Source organism: Gigantopelta aegis, chromosome 4 (genome assembly GCF_016097555.1).
Source record: "Gigantopelta aegis isolate Gae_Host chromosome 4, Gae_host_genome, whole genome shotgun sequence".
Lineage (NCBI taxonomy): Eukaryota > Metazoa > Mollusca > Gastropoda > Neomphalida > Peltospiridae > Gigantopelta > Gigantopelta aegis.
The window spans coordinates 3,365,016-3,379,892 of NC_054702.1; the positions used below are offsets into that span (position 1 = coordinate 3,365,016).

A 14,877-nucleotide genomic window follows, 5' to 3' on the forward strand; every position below is an offset into this window, starting at 1 on the left:
ATCAAATAAATGTGTAATTTAAGCCATATAAACCTGATACTAGTGATGGTAATATATTCTGGTGAAACACGGCCAAGTTTGTCGGAAACTAAAACAGAAATGTCACCCACCCATCCACTGCTGAGAATTTCCTGACCGAAACGATCCTATGATTTTGTGTTATAGTTTTGTAAATATTCGCTGTCATTTTAACCAATATTTTCATTAAAAAAGATAACATTTACCAAACATGTCATTTGTTTTAATGAATAATGGATTAAGTTGGAGAATGCATTCAAAAGTGTAAATTCATGAAAAGTAATGAACTCACCACTATGGGGCTCGTGATTTATTTTTCACGAATCTACACCCTCTGGTATATTCTCCATTACATAATAGACAGTTACCTGGTAAACTCCTTCAAAACCGGACCCTCAGAAAATTGGAATTCCCTCAAAACTCGATGTTTTTCACAGTCATAGTTTTTACTTGGTTATGTGTGTGTCAGGTTTAGAAAGTTGTCAGCTGGTAATGAGACAACTGTAAGAGGCAAAACAAACATGATGGACAAACATATCAAGGATTTAATTGTGAACAAGACTGACATTCACGAAAACAAGTACCGGTAGTCTTCACTATCTTTTAGGGCAGGATTTAGCTCAGTTGGCTGATTGCTCGCTTGAGGTGCTAGCATCACAGGATCAAACCACCTTGATGGATCCATTCAATTGATTGGGGTTTTACTCGTTCCAACCAGTGCACCACAACTGGTGAAAGGCTGTGGTATGTGCTTTCCTGTCTGTGGGAAATTGTATATAAAAGATTCCTTGCTGCATTAGGAAAAATGGAATAGGTTTCCTGTGATGACTGTGTCAGAATTACCAAATGTTTGACATCCAATAGCCAATGATTAATTAATCAATGTGCTCTAGTGGTGTTGTTAAACAAAACAAAGTTTTCAAAAATTTCTATTTTCTAAACTACCAAAATAATACGTCATTTGAGCTTTCGTGTTACATTTGTCTCTGGCAAGCCAATGTATTAAGATTTTTGGAGTCACAAATTTCACATATTATAGTTACCGGTATGGATAAACAAATACATTATAGTCTATTTCTATTTGATTAGCTGCAATGAATACTTTTACTAAATATGCACACAGGAGGGCACATACTAGAGATCCTGTATATGGAGCACTTGTTTGAAGGAAGGAAATGGTTTATTTAATGACACACTCAACACATTTTATTTATGGTTATATGGTGTCAGACATATGGTTAAGAACCACACAGATATAGAGAGAGGAAACCTGCTGTTGCCACTTCATGGGCTACTCTTTTTGATTAGCAACAAGGAATCTTTTATATGCACCATCCCACAGACAGGATAGTACATACCACAGTCTTTGTTACAGCAGTTGTGGAGCACTGGCTGGAACAAGAAATAGCCAAATGGGGCCACTGACGAGGATCAATCCTAAACCGACCGCGCATCAAGTGAGCACTTTACCACTGGGCTACGTCCCGCCCCCGACTGGTTTGAATAGAAAATAAAGCAGATCCAGGGCTGTAAAAATAATAGAAACATAAAGAAAATCCTCTTCTTAAACATTTGATTCCAATAATTCATCTGCCCCCCACCACACACAACAAATCCTAGCTATGGCCCTAAGATCTTGATATTGAAGGAAGCTATCACTCTCCCGGCCCATCACTTTCCTGAGACAAGATCAAGGAGGTTAATTGTTAGCTCTCCTTGGAATATAAATTTTAGAAAAATAGAACTACAAAAGGATTAAATATCAATGCTCAACATAGTAATATCTAAAATAGCTGCCCATAATCTAAGTTAGGGGAGAAGTGAATAACTCCTTCAGTTTCTTTTGTTCACATGAAGTTAAAGTTTGTTTTGTTTAATGACACCACTAGAGCACATTGATTAATTAATCATCAGTATTGGATGTCAAACATTTGATAGTCTTGGAGAGAAACCTAATACATTTTTCCCATTTGTAAAATTAGTAGCAAGTGATCTTTTATATGCACCATCCCACAGACAGGACAGCACATACCAGTTGTGGTGCACTGGCTAGAAAGAGAAATAGCCCAATGGGCCCATCAATGGGGATCAATCTTACACCGACTGTGTACCAAGTGAGTGCTGTACGACTGGGCTATGCCCCACCCCTGTTCATGGGTTAACCAAGGGCAGGGAGGGGAGGTGAATCGTGTGATGCATTGCTCCCCAGCATATGCTGCGCCGCTGAGCTACATCACACTTTAAACCAACGAGGTGATAAAATATAATTTATTCCTCGGCAGTCAGAATGTTTACTGACCTGTTTGCCACTGTGAAAGCTGCATGGATTAATCGTAACCCAACTAGAATCATTGACACATGATTTGCATGAACTACCTCTTTCAACAAAAGCTGGGTGTTGTTTTTGCCCCAAATGACAGTGTCATTTGACCTCATAATGCACACCTGAGGGGGTGGATGGTGTATGATAATGGAGAATACGAGATGATAGTTACAATTTACTTTTTAAATGGGCATAATTATGAAATGACTCACATATATGTAGGTGAGGCAAAGACGGAAATTTGTCGTCATAAACTATACAAAAAAGAAAAGAATGTTTGAATGTTTGCTTTCATCTTTGTCCTTTATAAAGTTAGGTTTTGTCACTTCAGGATGAACAGATAGTGGAATTTCTTCCTCATATACAACATTTTGTTTTTATTTTATTTTCTTCTTCTTTTATAATTTACTCTTTTTTTACTGTGATTCTGTTCCGACTGTACGGGTTGCCAGTTCAACAACAAGTCTGAGTGCACGCTGGAAAAGCAAGTGGACAGTTTTTAGCGCATGTTGACAGTGTAAACCTGTCGTCCAACATTTCTTTTCTTCTTATTAAGGTGTATGTTCATTTAGTCAACATGGTCTCGTGTTAACCAGAGACAGGTGACATCCAGGCAAGCTAGACTTGCTTGATTCTGGACGTCTGTCATTGATGGAGTGCTCTTTGCATGTGTTACAAGGACAAGTTTACATACTGGACAGTTTTCGAGCAGTAGCTCAAAACCCTTTTTAAAAAAAGCTCTTTGAAAAAAGGGCGTGATAACTACCTTGTGGATTATCTGTTGTGTTAAATTTACGTCCAATGAATCGTCCAATACCAGAGATTGTTATTACTTGCGAAGAGGTAAGTGGTCCTACTCAATTCCTATACTACTGGAAAATATACATGAGGTATATACAAGAGAGAGGAAAACATTATAAAGTAATGAATATTCAAGCTTCTCGACTTGGTGTCCGAGGTACATTCATTTTCTCTTTCAAATAAAATTTATTTTGAAAAAAGAAATAAATGTTTTAACGACACAACACATTTTCTCTTCATATAAAATTATTTAAAAAAAAAAAAAATGTTTTAATGACACACTCAACACATTTTATCTATGGTTATATTGTGTCCAATGTGTGGTTAAGGACCACACAGATAATTAGACTGAAACCCTGCTTTTGCCACTATATGGACTACTCTTTTCATTTAGCAGCAAGAGATCTTTTACATGCACAATTCCACGGACAGAATAGTATGTACTATTGCATTTGCTGTACACCAGTTGTAGAGCACTGGCTGGAATGAAAAAAAGAAGAAAAGTGTTTTGAACTACAAACACTGATAATCAGAGAAACATTGGACTTGCCAACATTAATGAAAGCAATACATTATAAGCTATGTAATTTATCTGTGAAAAGCTGTACTAGCTGAAAATAGTTTACACTGACTAAAAACTAGGGTTTGTGGCTTTAATTATTCTGGAACAAAATGTAACTATACATTCTATAATTATTAGTATTAACATGTTATACTTCATCAGAGTAGCTGCTTATTATTATTTGATAATGTTTTCTGTTGTGAAAATTATCATGTTGCTCTGTTTATTAAAATGCTTATGTGTTATAATAATATTTTGTTTCATCCAAAACTACTGGTAATTAAAATATGTAAGGTGTACTACATTGTCTGTGTGAAACTAAGGGTGTGGTAGAAACATTGTGTTATATTGAAAACTTTAGCAGTGAAAGATTCCTCTTTCTTAGTTAATAAGTTAGGAGAGGTTTTGTAGTGTTACAAGTTCAACAGAGGAAGTTTAAAGGCATATTGTCACAGACCACTGACCTATTTAATGGTTTAACGAAGTATTACCTGAACAAAAATAATTTGGTTTGTTCCTAAATGTACTTTATTCAACCATCTTCATAACCACCACACTCCATTTATTAATGACATTTTGTAAACATAATTGAATTATGGCAATGGTCCATAATTAAAAAACTAAAATTGCTGAGAGAGATGACATGGATTTCACTCCATCATGGTTCAGTTAAGCTGATGTGATATCTAGATTTGGTTTCCAACAATTAATGTAATTTTTATTTATTATCCATTTTTAGAGAAATAAGGTCCTTAAATCCGTGACAGTATGCCTTTAAAACTGAGCGGGCCTTGAATATAAGTACATTAAAAAAAATGAATTAGAATGTGGATGTTGGTGTGTCATCCTTACTCAGTGGTTTAAAAAAACAGAGTGACGTGGGAAATAACGAATGAATCCAATCTTACAGGGACAGAATTACAGACATTTTATTAAGGATAACTTCGCTACTAGCAGACTTAAATCTTTCCAACTCATCCATTTATTTCCATTTCCATGACCAATAACCACATTTATATGAATTTTCTAGTTAAGATTCCTCCATATGACAGTTTATTGGAATAAACTGTTTAAAATCTAGTTATGCCCGCACCGTTGGATGATGTGGGCTCATATTGGAGCATATATAATTAGACTTGTCCTTCCACACACAAATTAAATCCATCCATCCATCAGTCAGTCTGTCCATTCTTCCGTCTGTTAGTGCCACTGATCATACATCCATCGTTCTAATTGAACAAATGTTGAGAAGTCTGCGATGGTGTCTAATAGATACACTCGTAGTTGTGTAAGTACTGCTGGTTTCTACTGAGCATGCTATAATTTAATTCATTTGCTTTATAGATCAATATATGTCAGACAAAATTACATTTGGGGTTCATTCGAGGTGATTTGCACTCAATCAATCACTAGGGAGAGTGATTAATTACTTGTATGGCGTGAAGGACCATCTCTCTGTTGGCCACAAACAAGCAGAGTTTACGCATTCCATTAGTACTAATAAACAACGTTTGTAAGTTTATATCCAGCTGACCGGTATATGACAACACTGGATGTGCATGCACCGTGAGAAGATAAGTACATAAAACTACTTCGGTTCATGACATCATTATGATCATAAAATGACAAGTTTCGGTCCATCTTTGTTTTATGCTAAAACAAGATGATGGATTGTTGCTCTCTGACAGTTAGAACATATATAATTCAAGTACGTTTGGAGTTGGATGAACCAGAATGGTAGAATATATATTCTGACAGAACATATAATTCAAGTACAGTGGAAACTGGCAAAACCGGATCACCACGGTACCTTTGAATATGTCTGGTTTCGACAGGATCCGGATTTCAGAAGATTCACTTTTGTGAATTTTTTTTAGAAACTCAAAATGTCAGATACTGTCGAAGTACCGATTCCAAATTTTTCAGCTAGTTGCTTCTGGTTTAATTTTGGTACCGATTCGGCAGCCCGTATTAAATCCATTTTGGTTTTTAACAAAAGTTCAACTCGCCTACGTTTTGCTTGGGATCGATGAGACATTTTACAGAGATCAAATTTCTGCTTGCACGTGTGTATCTGTATCTATGAAATAAATAACTAACTACATGTACATGCATTGTAAATCTATGCAGTTGGGTTTTAAATTACAATCTAAATGTGAAAATGAGTGTGCTACTTTTAATCTGTGTGTTTGGATATGCTAAATGTTTAACAAGATTTTTTCCAACCTCATAGTGAAGATCTAAAATGCGATTAAGCTTCTGAGGTGCGATAGAGTCGGACAACACCGACCGATACAAATAACACCAATCAAGGTCTAATTAGCCGAAAGCCAGAATGTCTGGTCAGAGATCGCAATGTTGCGTAACGGGAGAAATAGGGTCACGCTATTTCCGGCCAGGTGGTGAGCTGAGTTTGTTGTTATTACGGTTTGTCAAGGTTATTTGACAAAAAAATTAAGCTTTTGGGGAGGAAAATCGATCCGGTATCCGTGGTACACAGGATTCGGTTTTTAAAAGATTTTAAAGCACAGGCTATATACATATAAATTCGGGACCAAACAATATGGCTGATGTAGACAGGAATCCGGGATAATCAGGCTCCGGTTTTGCCAGTTTCCACTGTACTCTGACAGAACATGTATAAATCTTACAGGGCAGGATGTATCACAGTGGTAGAATGCTCTGACAGAATGTATTATCACAGTGGCAGAATGATTGCTTGAGCTCTGATAGATCGCAGGATCGATTGCCCTAAATGGACTTGGGGTTCTTTCCTCTCCTGACCAATGCTACATGACTAAAACATCAAGTATTGTGGTATATACTGTCATGCTTAAAGGAAAGTGCTTATGAAAGCATTGATTTCTTCTCTCTTTCTCAAACAAGTGTTAAAATATCAATGAGTAAGACACCAAATAGCTGTAGCTTTGTTTTAAAAATGTGTTATAGTGTCATTAAACAAATGATCCTTTCCTTGTCCTATATACAAGTAAACCATTTGAACCTGGATTCACATACTGATGTCCCCTGCCAGGCATCTGGATTTCAGGGAAACAGTTGTTTCCAGTATCATGTTGGGAGCATGTTGGCAAAATCATGGAACTGAAAATCCATTGCCCATTATCATGCAACACATTTCACTATTTCCATGATTACCAGAAAACTGGTTCTGATGGGTTCATCGTGAAATGTTGAGATCTGGCCTGGGGCATTATGGCAGGCTATACATTTCCCCACCTGTCATGTCTCTACATTCATTAATATCAGAATTTTAAACTCTTGCCAATATCCTTGTACGGTTAACATGTTTAAATTGCTCAAGCCATCCCTAAAAAGCATACCAACTCATCAAAATTGTCATGTTACACTTGGGATAATCAGTGATGGGGTCATTGGTGCGTCTCTTTTTTCAATATAATATTCCAAGAGCATGCTGTTTGTGGACTAGTGGTGGACTATCAGTGGGTTCATTATTGACCCACCATCATTTTAACCAGGCAGCTCATGTTGTGGTGATGGTCTCCACTGTGCCAGTGTTGGTCCATCACCTATTAGCCAACTTTTGGTGTCCCACCATGAATACATATACTCCAACCAAAATACTGATGATGTCTTGGTGTAAATGCACTTTGGATTGGTCGTTGGTGGACTCATTTCTACTTTTTTCTTTTTTCAATATAATATTTTGGTTCATGCTGCTGTTGGGCTATTGGCAAACCATCAGAGGTTTCATCAGTGATGCACCATCATAGCCAGGCAACTTATGTTGGCTAATCACCGGTGTTGATTCTCCATTCCACTCTGTCTCATGCCCAGCCACTGGCCATACCAGTTCAAGTTTTTTTTTATTTAACAACACCACTAGAGCACATTGATTTATTAATCATCGGCTTTTGGATGTCAAACATTTGATAATTTTGACATATAGTCTTAGAGAGGAAACCCGCTACCTTTTTCCATTAGTAGCAAGGGATCTTTTATCTGCACCATCCCACAGACAGGATAGCACATACCACAGCCTTTGATATACCAGTCATGGTGCACTGGCTGGAACAAGAAATTGCCCAGTGGGTCCACCGACGAGGATCGATCCTAGACCGACCATGCATCAAGCCAAAAGTTTGGCCATCTGGCTATACCAGAGACCAGGCATGGAATGGATGTGTCTGACCTTCATTGGATATAGGCACGTTAATAAAGTTATTTGAACTCTGTTTTCCATTGTGACTGTTGGTCCATCCTTCATGGTAACAGCACTGTTTGTCACTCATTAACCAACACTGATGTCTCAGTGAATTCCCCACTGTGAATTCTCCAACCAAAATCATTGTTGGGTCATTTTTGGGTCAACATACTGATACTATCTCAGTGCAAACAAGTGACATACAAGACCAAACAAATCATCACAAAAATGAGTGATGCTCCATATTAATCAAGTTCATCAAGCATGGCTTGCTTGACCCATTTGACCTATTGATTAAGCGTAACTAGCCAAGTTAAGGCTTGCTTGACCCATTTGACCGATTGATTAAGCGTAACTAGCCAAGTTGAGGCTTGCTTGACCCATTTGACCGATTGATTAAGCGTAACTAGCCAAGTTGAGGCTTGCTTGACCCATTTGACCGATTGATTAAGCGTAACTAGCCAAGTTGAGGCTTGCTTGACCCATTTGACCTATTGATTAAGCGTAACTAGCCAAGTTGAGGCTTGCTTGACCCATTTGACCGATTGATTAAGCGTAACTAGCCAAGTTGAGGCTTGCTTGACCCATTTGACCTATTGATTAAGCGTAACTAGCCAAGTTGAGGCTTGCTTGACCCATTTGACCGATTGATTAAGCGTAACTAGCCAAGTTGAGGCTTGCTTGACCCATTTGACCGATTGATTAAGCGTAACTAGCCAAGTTGAGGCTTGCTTGACCCATTTGACCTATTGATTAAGCGTAACTAGCCAAGTTGAGGCTTGCTTGACCCATTTGACCGATTGATTAAGCGTAACTAGCCAAGTTGAGGCTTGCTTGACCCATTTGACCGATTGATTAAGCGTAACTAGCCAAGTTAAGGTCAAGCCAAGCTTTACTCTACATGAGAGTATTCTAGTTTGAATTAAACTTCAACTTTGTTTTGTTTAATGACACCACTAGAGCACATTTATTAGTGGCTATTGGATGTCAAAACATTTGGTAATTTTGACATATAGTTTTACCAAGAAAACACGCTACATTTTCCCAATAGTAGCAAGGGATCTTTTATATGCACCATCCCAGAGACAGAATAGCACATACCATGGCCTTTGATGTACCAGGAATGGTGCACCAGCTAGATTGAGAAATAGCCTAATGGGCTACATCCTGTCTGACTAGCTTGAATTGAAGATCAAGCCAGGCATTATTGTACATAAGGGTCTTCTAGTGCACATAAGGGTCTTCTAGTGCACATAAGGGTCTTCTAGTGCACATAAGGGTCTTCTAGTGCACATAAGGGTCTTCTAGAGCACATAAGGGTCTTCTAGAGCACATAAGGGTCTTCTAGTGCACATAAGGGTCTTCTAGTGCACATTTTTATACTGAGTTTCACAAAATTGCTAATTTCTCTTGACACTGTTAACAGAACAAGGTTGTACCAATTTTTGTCTGAATGGTCTTGATCGCTACGGAGATTCACTGTAATTACTTAGTGTGTCCTCGGCAGTGTGTATTGGGTTTTCATTAAGGCTAATACCAACAAAATGACCTGTGCTGATTAAAAGAAACAAGAGCTGCCCTACAGGCATCATTCCATTCCCTGAGCTGCTATTATTAGCAGCGTGGCATAGTCCAGTTTCGGGAATAGGTCTTCAGTAAAAACATTTATTAGAAAATAAATGGAAATCAATTTCAAAGTTTATTTGGACATTTGTAATGCTAGGCTCAGACTACCAACTGCCAGGACAAAGTTGGCCAACTTTCTGCTGTCACGACTTCTATGACTTTCCAGTTGCTAGTCTGAGCGCTCTTACAACTCGATTTTCATTGTATAACCCATTACGGTAGTTGTTAATCTGAGTGAACCCATCGTAAGTCGAGAGTTGGGAAAATTACAATGCAAATTACCCAAATTACCCAGTTTTTGAAATTATATGTTGTTTTTATTGTTAAATAGTAACAATTTTGCATGTAGTAAGCTCTCATTTGGAAATGACTTTATACCAGCAAAATTAGATTCTTAAAAATTAAAAGCTTTTATCCTGCAACCACTGTTTCTATTGCTCAATTATGATGACCGATCAAAGCAAAGTTATAAACGTATACTAGCAGATTATCGCTTTTGATGTCACATGCATAGCTACATTACAAAATCACCTATTTGACCTCTAGGTTATCATACAATGTAGCTGAAATAACAGGAATAATAGCTTTTCCCCTTAATGATATGCAGGATAAAGATAATAACTAGTTAATAATGTCGGATATCTGCTTTATCCTGTTCAGGTTGAATGAGAAAGTAAAGTTTGTTTTATTTAACAACACTACTAGAGCACATTGATTTTGTATCTTATCATCGGCTATTGGACGTCAAACATATGGTCATTCTGACACTGTTGTTTTTAGAGGAAACCCGCTGTTGCCACATAGGCTACTCTTTTATGACAGGCAGCAAGGGATCTTTTATTTTCACAGGCAGGATAGCACAAACCATGGCCTTTGTTAAACCAGTTATGGATCACTGGTTGGTGCAAGTGGTTTACACCTACCCACTGAGCCTTGCGGAGCACTCACTCAGGGTTTGGAGTCGGTATCTGGATTAAAAATCCCATGCCTCGACTGGGATCCGAACCCAGTACCTACCAGCCTGTAGACCGATGGCCTGACCACAACGCCACTTTAAAACCTTTGCAATAGGAAGGTGTCAGATTTATGTGGGGGGTTTTCTGTTAACAGCTTATTTTACATTCATACCAATGACAGCTGACAAATAGTTAATAAATGTTCTGATGTCTGATAAAATGTATTTTTGTTACATATCTCAAATTACTTGTTTGTTATCTGCTATTGATAAAGAATATGGCATAGTGGTTAGGCCATTGGTCTACAGGCTGGTAGGTTGAATGAGAAATTTGCATTCTTACCTTCACAGGATAAAGCTGATATCCTACGTCATTAACTAGTTGTTCTCTATAGTATTTTGTTGGTCATGCTATATTGACTGTTTGAATGTCAGTTGCCAAATAATTGTACTTTAAAAAAAAATGCCTGTGATGTATTTTTCTACATATCATGACATTTGAAAAATGTATTAGACTAATTGTATGTGTTTCCCCAATGACACAACACAGCCAAGGTAACAGTATATACAGTTTTCATAGCAACACAACAACATTGATTAATAGGTAATGAATTCAGAGACCTGCATATTCAGCTCTAAAATATAAACCATGATTATAAATTATTTTTATTTTTAGAAAAAGTGTGATATTATAGTAACATTGCGTGAGAGCGTGATGTTTGTTACAAATGCGTGAGACTCCCGCCAAATACGTGAAAGTTGACAGGTATGCAATACGACAACACTAATGGTTACTGAGGTGACAAGGGCTGACCCTGGTCCATTGCTAAATTAGTCAACTGCTAATGTTTATACAAAGTGGCTATTACATTTAGTATTTGTCTAATAAAAGTTTGTTTCAACTAGAAATTTTTTAACCATTCTCAAAGAAATACTTTACATATCAGAAAATTGGCTAAAACAAATTCTTCTCCGAGTGAGCCCTGGGTAATGATAGGCCTATAGATGAAATTTCACATTTCACATCTGTCCCAGGTCAGGTCACTGACCATGCCAGAGATCACTTTAGACAGACGTGTGTAAAACCTCTGTGGTATAGAGGCATGCTAATAGAGTTCTGAGTCACAAACACCACAGACCATAACATTGACCGTTATAGGTAGTACTAAACCAAATAACTTCCGGCTGGGTCAAAGTTCGAGGTGCACTGAACTTTTGATAGAGAAGTGAACACCACAAGTCCTGTGATTGGTGATAAATGTGAGTGTGTTGGTTGGGCAAAAAATGTATGCAATTTTATTTCATCTAGTACCACTGTGTCAAGTAGCCTTGTGCTTGAAACATGTATGGTGTACCTGTAAAAAAAAAAGTACTCATATTTTGTGCGGAACTAGGGTAGTCATAGATGTTGCCTGTTATCTCAGAAATTAGCAGCTTGACCCCCAGTTTTTTTCTGATTCACTTTAAGGGTGAGGGGTGGTAGTGTTTATATCTGTGGCATTTATGTCGATTGATATGCTGCAGGTAGGAGGTTTAGCCACATATGTTACTATTGTCATCTATGGGATTTGATTTGGTAGTATACACCCTATAGTGATGATGAATTTTACAAGTACGTCCAACAACAAAACATTGACGGTTATACTGCAGGCCTCCCAGACCTCCTGTATTTCCTATATTTTTTTGTATAGGATCCTATAAAACTCCTATATTGAGATTCATTTCCTATATTTGACTCAGTTGCTTTGCCAAAATGCCGATGAATAAAATATGTTACTAAGTTATATTCACAGTGGAAGGTAGCCAGCCTGTTAGAAATTCAGAAGATGCTTTGAATGTGGGAGATCTATATCAAGTACCAATAAAAATCCTGCTCACCTGATGAGGTGAGGAGGATATATTACTGATACAAGATGCACCAACTTTCAAAGTATCCTAGATATTGGCATGGATTGCAGGCAAGACTTGGTATATATTTGTTGAGGTAGTAGATGTTATCTTGTGTACATACACAAGGTAAGAACATACCATTAGTAATGTTAATGTCTTTAGAAATCTGTGTAAAATGCCTATAATCATGATAATTGGTCCAAATTTTCCTAAAAAACCCTCCTATATTTGACCTCAAAATTCCTCTAAAACTCCTATATTTGACCTCAAATTCCTATAAATCTCCTATATTTTGGTATAGAGATTCCTATATTTTAATATGTACAAGAGGCTGGGAGGCCTGTTATAGTGATGATGAATTTCACAAGTACAACCAACGACAAAACATTGATGGTTATAGTGATGATGAATTTCACAAGTACAACCAAAACAAAACATTGATGGTTATTGCAGCAGGTGGTGTCATGGTTAAACCATCAGACATAAGGCTGGTTGATACCAATCTAATTAAAATTAGCTTCACTATTACATGTGGATCTAACAGCAACACGTTGGAGCTCATGTCCAGTTGACCTTTCATTCGACCAATCAAAACCTTACTTGCAAAATCATGCCAGTGATTTTAAAAGAATTTGAAAACATTCGGGTTTATGCTGAGGGTATACGAAATGATTTGGGTGAATTACGAAGTATGCCGGAAACTAATTTCAATATAACATTTTATATAAAATTAGTTTCAAGAAGAAACAAAAAAAACGTGCTGGTATAGCCATAAAATCTATTTACACTAGTGTACAATCCAGAGTTTATTATTGCACTTTTTCCTTTGTTTTTTCAATGTTGAAATAGACCAACAAGTTTGCCTATTGCATAAATAGTCTCGACCGATATTTTTAGAATTTGTATGCTCCCGAATAACGTTATAAAAGGCAAAGTGTAATTGGTCGATATTTAAATTGTTATTTATAGATGAAATGTCACCTGGACATGGGAGTCAAGGCTATGCTATTAGATCTACTGGTGAGACCAGTAGAGCTAATTTTAATCAGATTGGGTTGGTACAGGCTCCCACCCAGAGCGAGTTCTAACCACCAACAACTAACAGCTAACCCACTTTCCTAGACAGATAGTTCAGATAGCTGAGGTGTGTGCCCATAACAGTGTTCTTGAACCTTAATTGGATATAAACATGAAAATAAGTTAAAATGAAATGAATGTGAGGATGAATTTCATAAGTACGTCCAACACCATAACATTGATTGTTATTACGGCAGTGATGATGAATTACATGATTTGCACACATTTGTTTTTCAGAGCATCATTGTACAGGAAGTGGATGAAGGTCAGCCATGTTTGTCGTGTGGAGCTGACAAGTGTCCAGGCTTTACTTTCCATGCTTGGAGGTAAGACAGCGTAGTTCACTTCAGTCTTACTTGCAGAGTAGGGCAGGACGTAGATGAAGGTCAGCCATGTTTGTCGTGTGGAGCTGACAAGTGTCCAGGCTTTACTTTCCATGCTTGGAGGTAAGACAGCGTAGTTCACTTCAGTCTTACTTGCAGAGTAGGGCAGGACGTAGATGAAGGTCAGCCATGTTTGTCTTGTAGAGCTGACAAGTGTCCAGGCTTTACTTTCCATGCTTGGAGGTAAGACAGCGTAGTTCACTTCAGTCTTACTTGCAGAGTAGGGCAGGACATAGATGAAGGTCAGCCATGTTTGTCGTGTGGAGCTGACAAGTGTCCAGGCTTTACTTTCCATGCTTGGAGGTAAGACAGCGTAGTTCACTTCAGTCTTACTTGCAGAGTAGGGCAGGATAGATGAAGGTCAGCCATGTTTGTCGTGTGGAGCTGACAAGTGTCCAGGCTTTACTTTCCATGCTTGGAGGTAAGACAGCGTAGTTCACTTCAGTCTTACTTGCAGAGTAGGGCAGGACGTAGATGAAGGTCAGCCATGTTTGTCGTGTGGAGCTGACAAGTGTCCAGGCTTTACTTTCCATGCTTGGAGGTAAGACAGCGTAGTTCACTTCAGTCTTACTTGCAGAGTAGGGCAGGACGTAGATGAAGGTCAGCCATGTTTGTCGTGTGGAGCTGACAAGTGTCCAGGCTTTACTTTCCATGCTTGGAGGTAAGACAGCGTAGTTCACTTCAGTCTTACTTGCAGAGTAGGGCAGGACGTAGATGAAGGTCAGCCATGTTTGTCGTGTGGAGCTGACAAGTGTCCAGGCTTTACTTTCCATGCTTGGAGGTAAGACAGCGTAGTTCACTTCAGTCTTACTTGCAGAGTAGGGCAGGACGTAGATGAAGGTCAGCCATGTTTGTCGTGTGGAGCTGACAAGTGTCCAGGCTTTACTTTCCATGCTTGGAGGTAAGACAGCGTAGTTCACTTCAGTCTTACTTGCAGAGTAGGGCAGGACGTAGATGAAGGTCAGCCATGTTTGTCGTGTGGAGCTGACAAGTGTCCAGGCTTTACTTTCCATGCTTGGAGGTAAGACAGCGTAGTTCACTTCAGTCTTACTTGCAGAG

At 38.2% G+C, this 14,877-nt stretch overlaps 1 protein-coding gene across 5 annotated transcripts in view; it reads left to right on the forward strand.

The window, feature by feature from the left end:
• Positions 1 to 14,877, forward strand: part of LOC121372495 (four and a half LIM domains protein 2-like) — a 148,123-nt gene that overhangs the window by 41,716 nt on the left and 91,530 nt on the right. For 4 of the 5 annotated variants that reach the window (XM_041498842.1, XM_041498840.1, XM_041498843.1 and 1 more), the window contains exon 2: positions 13,673 to 13,761. In XM_041498842.1, the coding sequence (XP_041354776.1) occupies positions 13,673 to 13,761 (89 nt within the window). Of the gene's footprint in view, positions 1 to 2,493; positions 3,185 to 13,672; positions 13,762 to 14,877 lie in introns of those variants that run through there. The other variant, XM_041498841.1, reaches the window with a different exon arrangement.